Raw genomic sequence first — 13,505 nt, 5'->3', positions numbered from 1 at the left:
AAATGTTCCTGATATGATGGACGTTCATCCTGCTTCTCATGCTACACCAGTCTTGCAAAACTTTATGTCGATAACTGGCCTGGAGAGAATGATTTCTTCAGATGGGCAAGTAATATCTCACTTCTTCATTACTGTCATGGTAAAGGCAAGTGAGCAGATTAGGTCTGGGTTGGAGAATCTTTGCAAGGCCATGCCACACCATTATGTGCCTATGTTTTATTTTTAAAGTGCTTGTCAGAAATACCTGCACGACTATGGAGATAATTATATTGTAATATGGTTATCCGTACTAAAGTGATTTCGCCACACAGTTATGAAGTAGTTTTCCGTACTACCATCTACCTTCTCCAGAGAAGGGTACTGACGACAACTATATCAAACTTGGATTCAGAAGCATGGAGTTCAGTTCGATTTGTCATAGCAATTCTCCTGACATAATCTGAACTAATACTTCATTGTGCTAATTTTAATATTTGAATTAAGATGAGCTGTGCAGATCAGAACTGAACTGTGACTACTACTAAGGTGTCCATACGCTTCATATAGCGCATTTAATTTTCAGAAGCTTTACATGGTATCCATTGTATATGGTAAAAACAAAAGTATACTGGAAGTGTGTATGCGTCAAATTGATGAACATCTGGCCCTGGACACGATACACACTTAGGAAAGGCCATCTGAAGGGGCTAATACAGTTTTAGTTCTAAATTCAAAGCATACATTATTAGTTACTGATATTAACATTTACTTTACCTGTAAACGATTGCTGTGTGAGAATTCAAACTATGGTACATTAAAAAAAGAGATGTGAAATCAGTGTGTTTGCCCACTGTATTTCAGAGGCTGTTCCTTCGTTACAAGGATATAAATCCATACAGAGACATTTTTGTAGGCTGGAGGGAGGGGAAGCAGATTCTCCATCTCTATAGGTGTTTGCTTTTTTCCAAGGTGGGTGGGGGGCATTTTGTGGAAAAGCTCCTTTTAATATTTAGGATCACAATCTTTGTGTCAGTGACACTGATGTAAATCAAAAGTAATTTGTCAGTCTTTGGTGGGGTCACTACACATTTAACTTTAGTAAAACAGAGCAGAATCCAGCCCACTGACTTCAGATTCCAGATTTATCTGTGCAACAGTTCAGAATTTGGTCATTAATATATTTTTGCTTGTATTTTATTTTTACAGGTCATGTCATTTAGCACCGTTATAAATCTCACTTTAATATACTTCAGAATGGACCAGGTTATGTCTCAAGCATGCAAATTAGCTTTTATTAAATATTAAGGGACAGTTTTATTTATATACCAGCAAAAGGTTAGATTTTCAAGAATATTTTCTGGATTTGTTGGCAGTGAATATGCACTAAATCATGGAGTCTGCCTACCGTTCAGGGACTGGTGATTTCTCAGGAACTACTATGACATTCTAGTTTGTTGCTGGAAGAGAAAAGAGTTACTTTGAACCATGAAAATTCTAGGACCCCAGTGGCTACTTAAAGTCTTACTTCACTACACAGCAAAACTAACATAGGACACATGAATTTAGGAGCATTCTTAGCTTCCAAGGATTCAGAAATGGTGTCTTTATATCCAGGCTTGATAGTACTGAGACACTAGGGGCAGCAACAGCAAATGAGGAGGTTGAGACTAACCTATTATCTTAGCCTCTCAGCTCATTATTAAGATTCCTTTTCCTTCTAAAGAAGGAAAGAAAGAAAACCCATTGAATGGTTTTATATAGCACAAAAAGAATCAACATTCCACAGCTAAATTAGTTGGATATTTGACAAATACCACTCACCAGATAAATACAAATCCACAGATTGATGAATCCAAAACACATTATAAAAAATGAAGAAAAAAAATAGCACAAATACAAGTTAGATAGGATACAATATGTAATTTCTAGCCAGTTTATCTAGGAGGCATTTCTCATTTAAACGAGGAGGTAAACAGAACTATTATATATACAAAATTGGACTTTAAAAGGTGGACATGTTTATTTACACTGTGCAGTAAAGTTACTGAGGAGCATCTGAACTGTTGACATGCAGGACGCAGCTATCCTTTCACATTCATTATTTGTGTTATAGTAGCACCACATAATACCTACTAGTCTAAAGAAGAAACTGTGCAGGGTATTGATTTCTCAGGCACAAATGGGAGCATTGTGTTTATGGAAGAAAAATGGGAAACCACTATGGACTCACCAAAGGCACATTCAGCATTTAGAATTTTGTGCATGAAAGATCCAAGTCAAGTCTAATGCCTAAACAGCACATACCTAGACAGCTGCAAAAGAATGGCATGTAGAGCCACTGATTAGGGATGAAAATAGGTGTCAGAAAAACCTAGGCTCTACTTTCAGTTCTGCCATAGTGGTGTAATCTCAGGCAAGTTGCTCCACCTCTGACTCACCTTCCCCCCATTTGTTAAGCATTAATGCTTGCTTGCTTACTTACTATACAAGGATAATTTGAGAGCTATTTAATAACTAAAGGTCTTTGAAAATGTAACATCCATATTGGTTTATGCTCACACAATATTCACTAATTTAATTTCAGAAAGGGGAACTACACACAAATGAGGAAACTAGTTAAACAGAAATAAAAAGATACAGTCATTAAAGTGAAATGCCTGCAAGCTGCATGGAAACTTTAAAAAAAACACCATAAAAGAGGCTCACATTAAATGTATATCCCAAAATAAAAAAACAAAACAGTAAGACCACCAAAAAATGCCACCATTGCTAAACAAAGTAAAAAGCAGTTAGAGGCAAAAATGTATCCTTTAAAAACTGGAAATCCAAAGGAAAATAGAAAGGAGCATAAACTCTGGCAAGTCAAGTGTACAAGTATAATTAGTCAGGCCAAAAAACACTCTGAAGAGCAACTAGCCAAAGACTCAAACTAACAGCAAAAAACATCCACTCAGTGTGCAGTGGCAGTCAAAACAGCTAAACAAATAAGAAAGTGTTATTTACACCTTCATTTAACATAAGAACCAGGGGTCACCCAATGAAATTAATAGGCAGCAGGTTTAAAACAAGCAAAAGGACGTATTTCTTCACACAATGCACAGTCAACCTGTGGAACTTGTTGTCAGGGATGTTGTGAAGGCCAAAACTATAATGGGGTTCAAAAAAGTATTAGATAAGTTCAATGGCTATTAGCCAAGATGTCAGGGATGCCACCCCATGCTCCGGGTGTCCATAGCCTCTGACTGCCAGAAGCTAGGAGTGGTTGACAGGCGAGGATTGCGTGTTCTGTTCATTCCCTCTGAACCACCTGGCACTGGCCACTTGCAGAAGACTGGATAGATACTCAGCTAGATGGACCGTTGGTCTGATCTAGTATGGCCGTTCTTATAATTTACATACACTTGGGTATCTGCAATATGTGGTGAATATGTTAAAAATTTCACAGCAAGAATGGACAAAATTAATCTCTAGTGGGAGCCTACCAATGCCATTGGAGTTACACTGAGAATGTATTTATCCAATATTTGCAGTTAAACTAAATCCTTCTACTTCTTACTTGTCAGTGTCAAAGAAGAGAACACTGGAAGGAGATCTTATACATGTTCAAATACCTATATTTTAGTCTATCAACATTTTTTCTTTTCATAGAATCATAGAATATCAGGGTTGGAAGGGACCTCAGGAGGTCATCTAGTCCAACCCCCTGCTCAAAAGCAGGACCCATACCCAATTAAATCATCCCAGCCAGGGCTTTGTCAAGCCTCACCTTAAAAACTTCTAAGGAAGGAGATTCCACCACCTCCCTAGGCAACGCATTCCAGTGTTTCACCACCCTCCTAGTGAAAAAGTTTTTCCTAATATCCAACCTGAACCTCCCCCACTGCAACTTGAGACCATTACTCCTTGTCCTGTCCTCTTCCACCACTGAGAATAGTCTAGAACCATCCTCTCTGGAACTACCTCTCAGGTAGTTGAAAGCAGCTATCAAATCCCCCCTCATTCTTCTCTTCTGCAGACTAAACAATCCCAGTTCCCTCAGCCTCTCCTCATAAGTCATGTGTTCCAGACCCCTAATCATTTTTGTTGCCCTTCGCTGGACTCTCTCCAATTTATCCACATCCTTCTTGTAGTGTGGGGCCCAAAACTGGACACAGTACTCCAGATGAGGCCTCACCAATGTCGAATAGAGGGGAACGATCACGTCCCTCGATCTGCTCACTATGCCCCTACTTATACATCCCAAAATGCCATTGGCCTTCTTGGCAACAAGGGCACACTGCTGGCTCATATCCAGCTTCTCGTCCACTGTCACCCCTAGGTCCTTTTCCGCAGAACTGCTGCCTAACCATTCGGTCCCTAGTCTGTAGCTGTGCATTGGGTTCTTCCGTCCTAACTGCAGGACCCTGCACTTATCCTTATTGAACCTCATCAGATTTCTTTTGGCCCAATCCTCCAATTTGTCTAGGTCCTTCTGTATCCTATCCCTGCCCTCCAGCGTATCTACCACTCCTCCCAGTTTAGTATCATCCGCAAATTTGCTGAGAGTGCAATCCACACCATCCTCCAGATCATTTATGAAGATATTGAACAAAACCGGCCCCAGGACCGACCCCTGGGGCACTCCACTTGACACTGGCTGCCAACTAGACATGGAGCCATTGATCACTACCCGTTGAGCCCGACAATCTAGCCAACTTTCTACCCACCTTATGGTGCATTCATCCAGCCCATACTTCCTTAACTTGCTGACAAGAATACTGTGGGAGACCGTGTCAAAAGCTTTGCTAAAGTCAAGATACAATACATCCACTGCTTTCCCTTCATCCACAGAACCAGTAATCTCATCATAGAAGGCGATTAGATTAGTCAGGCATGACCTTCCCTTGGTGAATCCATGCTGACTGTTCCTGATCACTTTCCTCTCCTCTAAGTGCTTCAGGATTGATTCTTTGAGGACCTGCTCCATGATTTTTCCGGGGACTGAAGTGAGGCTGACTGGCCTGTAGTTCTCAGGATCCTCCTTCTTCCCTTTTTTAAAGATTGGCACTACATTAGCCTTTTTCCAGTCATCCGGGACTTCCCCCGTTCGCCACGAGTTTTCAAAGATAATAGCCAATGGCTCTGCAATCACAGCCGCCAGTTCTTTTAGCACTCTCGGATGCAACTCATCCGGCCCCATGGACTTGTGCACGTCCAGTTTTTCTAAATAGTCCCTAACCACCTCTTTCTCCACAGAGGGCTGGCCACCTATTCCCCATGTTGTGATGCCCAGCACAGCAGTCTGGGAGCTGACCTTGTTTGTGAAGACAGAGGCAAAAAAAGCATTGAGTACATTAGCTTTTTCCACATCCTCCATCACTAGGTTGCCTCCCTCATTCATTAAGGGGCCCACACTTTCCTTGGCTTTCTTCTTGTTGCCAACATACCTGAAGAAACCCTTCTTGTTACTCTTAACATCTCTCGCTAGCTGCAGCTCCAGGTGCGATTTGGCCCTCCTAATTTCATTCCTACATGCCCGAGCAATATTTTTATACTCTTCCCTGGTCATATGTCCAACCTTCCACTTCTTGTAAGCTTCTTTTTTATGCTTAAGATCCGCTAGGATTTCACTGTTAAGCCAAGCTGGTCGCCTGCCATATTTACTATTCTTTTGACACATCGGGATGGTTTGTCCCTGTAACCTCAACAGGGATTCCTTGAAATACAGCCAGCTCTCCTGGACTCCTTTCCCCTTCATGTTAGTCCCCCAGGGAGTCGAAGTCTGCTTTCCTGAAGTCCAGGGTCCGTATCCTGCTGCTTACCTTTCTTCCCTGTGTCAGGATCCTGAACTCAACCAACTCATGGTCACTGCCTCCCAGATTCCCATTCACTTTTGCTTCCCCTACTAATTCTTCCCAGTTTGTGAGCAGCAGGTCAAGAAAAGCTCCCCCCCTAGTTGGCTCCTCTAGCACTTGCACCAGGAAATTGTCCCCTACGCTTTCCAAAAACTTCCTGGATTGTCTATGCACCGCTGTACTGCTCTCCCAGCAGATATCAGGAAAATTAAAGTCACCCATGAGAACCAGGGCATACGATCTAGTAGCTTCCGCGAGCTGCCGGAAGAAAGCCTCATCCACCTCATCCCCCTGGTCCGGTGGTCTATAGCAGACTCCCACCACTACATCACTCCTGTTGCTCACACTTCTAAACTTAATCCAGAGACACTCAGGTTTTTCTGCAGTATCGTACCGGAGCTCTGAGCAGTCATACTGCTCCCTTACATACAGTGCTACTCCCCCACCTTTTCTGCCCTGCCTGTCCTTCCTGAACAGTTTATAACCATCCATGACAGTACTCCAGTCATGTGAGTTATCCCACCAAGTCTCTGTTATTCCAATCACGTCATAATTCCTTGACATCACCAGGACCTCCAGTTCTCCCTGCTTCCTAACAGTTCTCCTAACTTCCTTTTAGAAGTTAGCATTTCACAATGTCATCATTTGTCTTTTTCTTGCAGAAAATATACAGAATAATGAAATCAGAACTGATCAGGTAATTAATGAATGAATTCAACTGATTTTAAAAATAGTCTTTTCAAATCTACTTATTTGTAATTTAAATGTCTCTGTGTTCTAAGATTTGGGATTTTAAAAAAAGTATTTTGTTCTGCTTACAAAATCTTTATCATTCTTTTTTTTTTTTTTTTTTTATAAAATAGGTCCTATTTGGAGAGCATATTTATACCTTGTGTACAGACTTATCTTCAGCATTTACCAGAGCTTTAATGCAAGTGGAAGATACCTTAAGATAAAAATCTACTGTCTAAACATAATGAAGAACTGATATAATAAAGTATATTAACTTGTTATAAAAAGTTAGTTTATGAAGATAATCAAATGTCAATAAACAGAAGTAATTAACTGGTTCCAAATGTTATTACAGACTTAAGGCCAAATTCAGTCCTCAGATACAAACATCAACTTCCATTGATCTAGAATTGAACTGCAGTAACATCTGAGGGTAGAATTAGCCCTGCCTTCCTAAACACAGGTCTGGTTTCTTTCTTGGGCAGTAATATCTTACCCTTCTTTGCCAATCTCTCCAACTTTCAGTGCTTCACCAAGAGGCTCTTTACCAAGTTTGGTCAAATTCATTTTGGTCTCGAGGGTCATTAGAAAAGACCCGTTGTAGGACATTTCCAAATCAATCCAAAGCCCTAGAATTGTTAATAAAAAAATTAAAATTTTTAAGATGTGACATTGCAACTTAGAGTAACTTATACAATCATTTTATATTAAAGTGATGTCAAGCTAGAAATAACTTTGGAACAAAAGCATTCATAGGGTTACGGACATGACCAGAGATTTTTGAAAATGGAAAATATTTTTTAAAATATCTTACTTTTTACCACTTGTGCAGTTTACTTTTCACATTTCACTCAGCTTGGAAAGTGCAGGTAATGAAGATGTGTCAGTTACACCATGTGGCGAGCCTGCACTACTACCACAATGCCATCATGGTTCAACTTCCAGAACTTTGGGGCATGTTTTATACACGAGTATAACCTTTTTGTTTAGTTTTCACAAAAAAAAGTTATTTTGAAATTGTTTGAATCCCTGGACTAGTTGATAATAAAATACCAAAACAAGTAATTAATTAATTTAATTACTAGTGAAGTTCGAGCTCTACTGTGGTGCTCAGAAATCTATACAATATCATCATAATCAACACTAAATAATGAAACTGCCTATAAGTTAGACAATTATTCCCTCTACTGGCTCTACAGTCCTTTCTAAGCCACTGTAAAAAATGAGCTGGGGAAGACCCTCTGATACATCCTCTGCAAGGGAAGGAGAGTACCACACCTTCTTGAATGGCAAGACAGAGCCCCTCAGAGAAGTTATCAGACAGACAGTCTCGTATTGCATGATCTTACCCAAACAACCCTTGAGATATATGACTTCTATATATTCATATTAAGGCTTCATAATACAAAAAATAATTCTTTGAACAGCCTTATTTCCTCTAATGATTTACCTTATGTGAATAATAATAAACACTCGCCTGCTGCAGTGTTCTAATGTACTGCACACCAATATGAATATAATTCAAGTATTTAAAAAAAAAAAAAAAAAAGTAAAAACCGCCCTCTTAAAATTCAAACAAAACCTTTTAAAGAGGCTGAATACAAAAAATTCAGATCTATGTTTTCAGAAGTGATTAGTGATTTTAGGTGCCTAATTTGAGATACCTTAAAAAGCCCCAATATACAGAGGGCAGGTGCTCAACACTCAGAAAAATCAGGCCCCTTTGAAGTGTCAAGTTGGGCAACCAAAAATTAATCCACTAAGAACATTAGTCACTTCTGAAACTTTAGGTCTTTGTGAATGCAAAGTATCTATCATTCTCTTTTCTGCAAACACACATGAGCAAAACTGAAATGCCATATACAGAGTCCAACCCTGCAACCACAAACTCCAGGATGCAGGCCACCCAGTCAACTATCATCATACAATTAGAAATAATGCTGAAGGCGAACTGTCTTTAGTTTCCTCATGTACAAATATAAAATTTCTCCACAATTCAGATGAATGTGAGTTGACTGTTTCACATTATGTTTCTAAACAAGGAAACAAATGACAATTTATGCAGAATTTCCCTCTCTGCTTTCTGCTGGTGAAATTAAAGATGGCATTGGAAACAGATATCACAGGTCTGAACAGCTGAGAGCAACTCTTTTTGTAATCAGTGAGTCAGCATGCTCCAAACTTCAATGATGTTTTAACAATAGATTAAATTAAACTAAGGAAACAATTTAATCAGATTACTGAGAGAAAGGATGTTCTCTTCTACTCACGGTGACTGGTTTGTTAGTATTTATATAAAAAAAATAGCATCTCACCACCACCACCACCACCTCATGGTACAGTTTAGTCATCAAGTTGTTTGTTGCCTAACCTTGATGAAGATACAGTAACACCAGAGCACATATTATCAAGTTATGGCTATATTAACACAAGCACTGTTTAAATTAAAAAGCTGCTTTCTCTGTCAATGACAGTAATTGCTCAAATGATGAAAGTCACATGAGCAGAATGTCTTTTCTTGAAGTCAACAATTACTGGAAATTTGTACTTTGAGAGGCTCTGAAAGCGTTCTTCAAATATTGTACATCACTGCATTTTTAAGACCCAAAGCAGACTACATGAAATGGCCTCAAACAGCATAATACTACAACATTTCATTCAGAACTCCAATTTTGATTGAGAAAGTTGCCTAAATTACCTTTATGCTAAGAAACTTACTGACAAGTAAGTTCATATTGCTTATGCAAAAATAAAAATATTTTCCAATGATTGTTGTCATATTCACATATATCCCCTTAAAATTAGGGCCAAAAGAGAATTAAATTAAGGTTATTGCAGAGATTCCATGTTTATTACAAGAATTAATAAAATGCAGGAACTAAAACATCACAATTTGACAACGTGACTGCAATTACAAGGATTACAAATCCTACCATAAACACTTGTCTGCTGCAACTACTCTGTAAACATGAAACCGAAAGGATTAGTTTTACTGAATGGTAGTGTGGTCATAAATACAAAAGTAAACCAAAACACACAGCAATCTCATAAAACCTGTCTCCTGACTTTTAAATGCGATGCATTTATTACAACGATAAGAACATACAACTGAAGTACTAAGTCAGAACTGGCAGCCCAAACAGATTCTTAATAATTCAAACATGCATTTCCAGAATAAAAATTCTTAGAAACCAATTAAAAAAGTTGTTGAATCTCTCTCTCAGTGAATCGGTCTACAAAATCTTAAAATAAAGTTTAATATACTGGAGCAGTTAATGCAGTTTTATTGGTTTTTAATCAAGGTTGGGTGTAATATGTATTTTTGTATTCTGTTCAGTTATTTCTGTTAAAAGTCACAATAATGCTGATGGGTTTTGTACACTAACTGCTTTCAGCTTTCAGACAGGGGCATCATTTCAGAAAAAATTTTGATGGTTGGAGAAAGAGGGTAAAATTGTGTCAGCATATAGAACATTATATTCTGTAAAGTTGGCGAGGGATTAGAAGACATAATGGAACATATACACCTGTGAAATGTCGTGGGTGGGGGAACCCAAGGTTGCGGGGGGGGGGGGGGGGGGGGCGCAACTGTCCTCCCCCGCCCTTGCTCTACAGTAAATGATGTTCTTGCTTGCACATACCTGGGATAAACCTGTCACTTGTGGAGACCAGTATCAGCAGAGTGCAATTTTCATTGCACAAAACATAAAGCTTATTGGCAATCTACTTTTATGAGAGTTCTTTGCAACTTTACTGGAGAGGACAGGCAAATATCTGCCACTAGACTGGATAGCTAGGTCACAACATGTTTTGCAGTCTAATTCTTCCCTAATTTATATGTGCATCCCACATTGAAATCAATGGAATTACAAAAGGAGTAATTCAAGATAGAACTACTAGAGATCCAAGTATACAGTCTGTCTTCTATATGTGGAATAGAATTGATGACAAAAGTATTTAAAGTAATGTTACTTTAAGAAAAGATTTTTTAAATACAAAAAAATAGTTCAGTGAAAAATGTCAGAAGTTTATACAGAGAGTGTTCTTAAATAATTCCCAATCACCGTTCAGAGTTTTCTGATTAAAATTTTCCACCCAGCTGACCTGGCTCATAATTGTTTTCAGTTTTGTGAAATTAGCCCTTAATGACTTTAAACAGTTTTAGCCATCCTACCTCTGAAGTCAATAATAGTATTTTAACTGCAAAAGGCTGATACTGGTAAGCATGATTTCTGACCATGATATAATCGCTGATTCTGACGCTATTTCAACTGCTATAAAACCAAAATTATAAACAGAACCATGCAAGTCTCTGGTAGCAAAAAAGAATACAAGAAGCAACATGTCCATCATAAGCAACTACTGCTGGGTATGTCTTAGTAGGGCACATCTAAAATTGCTTCACTTCTAATGAAGAATCAATGCTAGACGGTTCCCCATGGCTTTATTAGCAACATAAGCAGAAAAGCAGAGGCATTAGTAGTGTCAACCTATGTCTGTCAAAAGACATGCCAAATAGAAATGCCTTAACTAAGCAGACAAAAAAATATAAAATAATGGAAGCTACTGCAAATGGGAAACCAGAGATAATTACCACCAATAAGTGTGGCTTAATTTTGAAGGAAAATATCAGACCATAAAGTTGTCTACTACATTCGCTTCTTTCAAAGTATTTTCAAGTTTAAAAATAGTAAGATCCCACAACTGGGGAAAAACTACTAAAAAAATTGAAAACTTAATCAGCAATATTACCTTTCAGCAGAAATAGGATCACAGATGAACTGTAACTAGGGAACAAGCAATATGTTCCAATCCTCAGATAATCTGGGATGCAGTAAAGTATTTCCCCCTATTTCCATCAGGAAAAAAAAGTTCCATTTCCAACAGTAGTGAAATTATTTGCTGTCTTAGAACAAAAACTTTAAGTTAAATGAAAAAATGGACTTTATTAAACCTGGAAATGGTGTACTCTCAGTGTGCCAGGTGTTTTACAGGCAACTTTCCAGCCCCCAAAAGAGTTTATAATACAGGGAGATGATGCACAGATAGATGATGGTGTTTAGATGCAACAAACAGCGGTGATTCAATGGTGGTGATTAGTATGTTTCTAGATTGCTCCATGATAGATTTTAGAAAATCGTAAAACTAAACAAAACTATTTTGCTCACACTTCTGAGAGGGACATTAAAGCTTATAGGCCTTCTCCTTTCCTACACTGATTTGAGAAAACAGAATTTTTAGTAAAAAGAAAAGGAGGACTTGTGGCACCTTAGAGACTAACAAATTTATTTGAGCATAAACTTTCGTGAGCTACAGCTTCATCCGATGAAGTGAGCTGTAGTTCACGAAAGCTTATGCTCAAATAAATTTGTTAGTCTCTAAGGTGCCACAAGTCCTCCTTTTCTTTTTTGCAGATACAGACTAACACGGCTGCTACTCTGAAACCTGTCAGAATTTTTAGTGTCATCCATAAAGTGTGTGTATGGCATTAACCAGCTGATAAGTGTTAAAATTTTCAGTGAGTATCAATTATTGCAAAACTTGGTCTGACATCACAGAGTTTGCACTAAATTCATTTAATATATCAAACTCTCAGCCCTTTAAGAAGATGATGCAAGATGATCTTGTATATTGCACCCAAGCACTTCAGACAGTAACTATTAGGTATGAAATTGATGAAACAACTTTACATAGAAGCTAGGCAAAGAAATAGGAAAGAGTTGAATACAAGAGTCTGTCAGATGTTTAAAAGTTCTGACTTTACATCATTTTTATGTAGAGCCAAGGAATCCTAGCCTAGAGACAGAGTTAGTTATTTCCCACGTTTACAAATAGAATCTGCATCAACTTAATCAACTGGCAAAAATGCTTTTTCAAAGATCCTAGTCCTTTGGATGAAAGGAGAGCTTGTTGGTATTCTGTTTTTTCCAAATGATTAAGCTACACCTTCAACAGTTATCTTACTGCATTGGAACAAAACTCATCTTCAACCTCAAATTAAAAAATGACAGGTCTTGATCAAATAAACAGCTAACTACTCTGAGACTAAGGAGATCCACTCAGTTGTGTATGTTCACATCACGACTTCCAAGTTTCCTAGAATAGAACAGGTGTATTGACTTTCGGCAAATCCCTGAAGCACAGTTCTCAACTCGGGAGCACCCCAAATCTCATATCAGAAGGTAAACATAATTGTTTCTAAGGCCTTGCATGAACATGAAGTTATACCACTTTAGCTCTACTAATAGAGTTAAAAAGTGGTAGAACTGCCCTAGTGGATACAGTTATACTGGTACAAAAGTTATTGGTATACATTGGTATAGCTTATGTATGTAAATTTAGTAGAATAACTGCTACACCAGAATAACTGCATCCATACTAGGGGCTGTTGTACTGATTTAATTATTTTGGTAAAAAGTCACACTTCTAATCAAAATAATTAAACTGGTACAAAACCTGTACGCAGACAGGACCTGAAGTTCTGCTGGGCAGAATGTGATGATCTGGATATGATGTTAAGTAAATAAAATGCAGCTAAACACAGCATCAAAACCATAGTTCTCCAGCTCCGGTAAGCCATCGTCACTTGACCTTTACAAACAAATGAGAGGAACTAAGGTTTAGAAAGACAGAAAATACCCACCCTGGTCAGGAATTTATCAGCTAGTTTAGTACTTAAATTTCCCCTAAGAAGCACTGGAGAAGAGACTGGCTGGCTTATGCATGAGTGTGTCTATGTTTCACCACCCTTGTGTTCTGAGAAAATATCATTGTTATCATCTTTATTTAATGTTTATTCCTGGTAAGGGACACTGGTGGACATTTCAGTTACTCAGGAGTATTTCCCTAAAGTTCTGCTTAATGGAACCTACTTAGTATTTACTTTTATCCCATGACTTCAGTGTACTTCAAACATTACGTAAGCCTTTAATGCCTTTGTGAGGGATTATATTTGTTTCA

General features: G+C 38.3%; 1 protein-coding gene across 7 annotated transcripts in view; it reads right to left on the bottom strand.

Annotated features, from left to right (window-relative positions):
• The window catches only part of TEX2 (testis expressed 2), a 120,554-nt gene that overhangs the window by 13,625 nt on the left and 93,424 nt on the right, over positions 1-13,505 (bottom strand). For 6 of the 7 annotated variants that reach the window (XR_012154893.1, XM_073311242.1, XM_073311245.1 and 3 more), the window contains exon 8: positions 7,042-7,174. Coding sequence is in view for 6 of the 7 variants with exons in the window: in XM_073311242.1 (XP_073167343.1) it covers positions 7,042-7,174 (133 nt within the window). In the remaining variant the exon portion in view is untranslated. Of the gene's footprint in view, positions 1-1,651; positions 1,697-7,041; positions 7,175-13,505 lie in introns of all 7 variants that reach the window. The other variant, XM_073311248.1, reaches the window with a different exon arrangement.

The sequence above is a fragment of the Lepidochelys kempii genome, chromosome 14 (assembly GCF_965140265.1).
Source record: "Lepidochelys kempii isolate rLepKem1 chromosome 14, rLepKem1.hap2, whole genome shotgun sequence".
NCBI lineage: Eukaryota > Metazoa > Chordata > Testudines > Cheloniidae > Lepidochelys > Lepidochelys kempii.
Note: the sequence above shows the minus strand (reverse complement) of the source record. Positions and strands in the feature narration are given on the sequence as shown.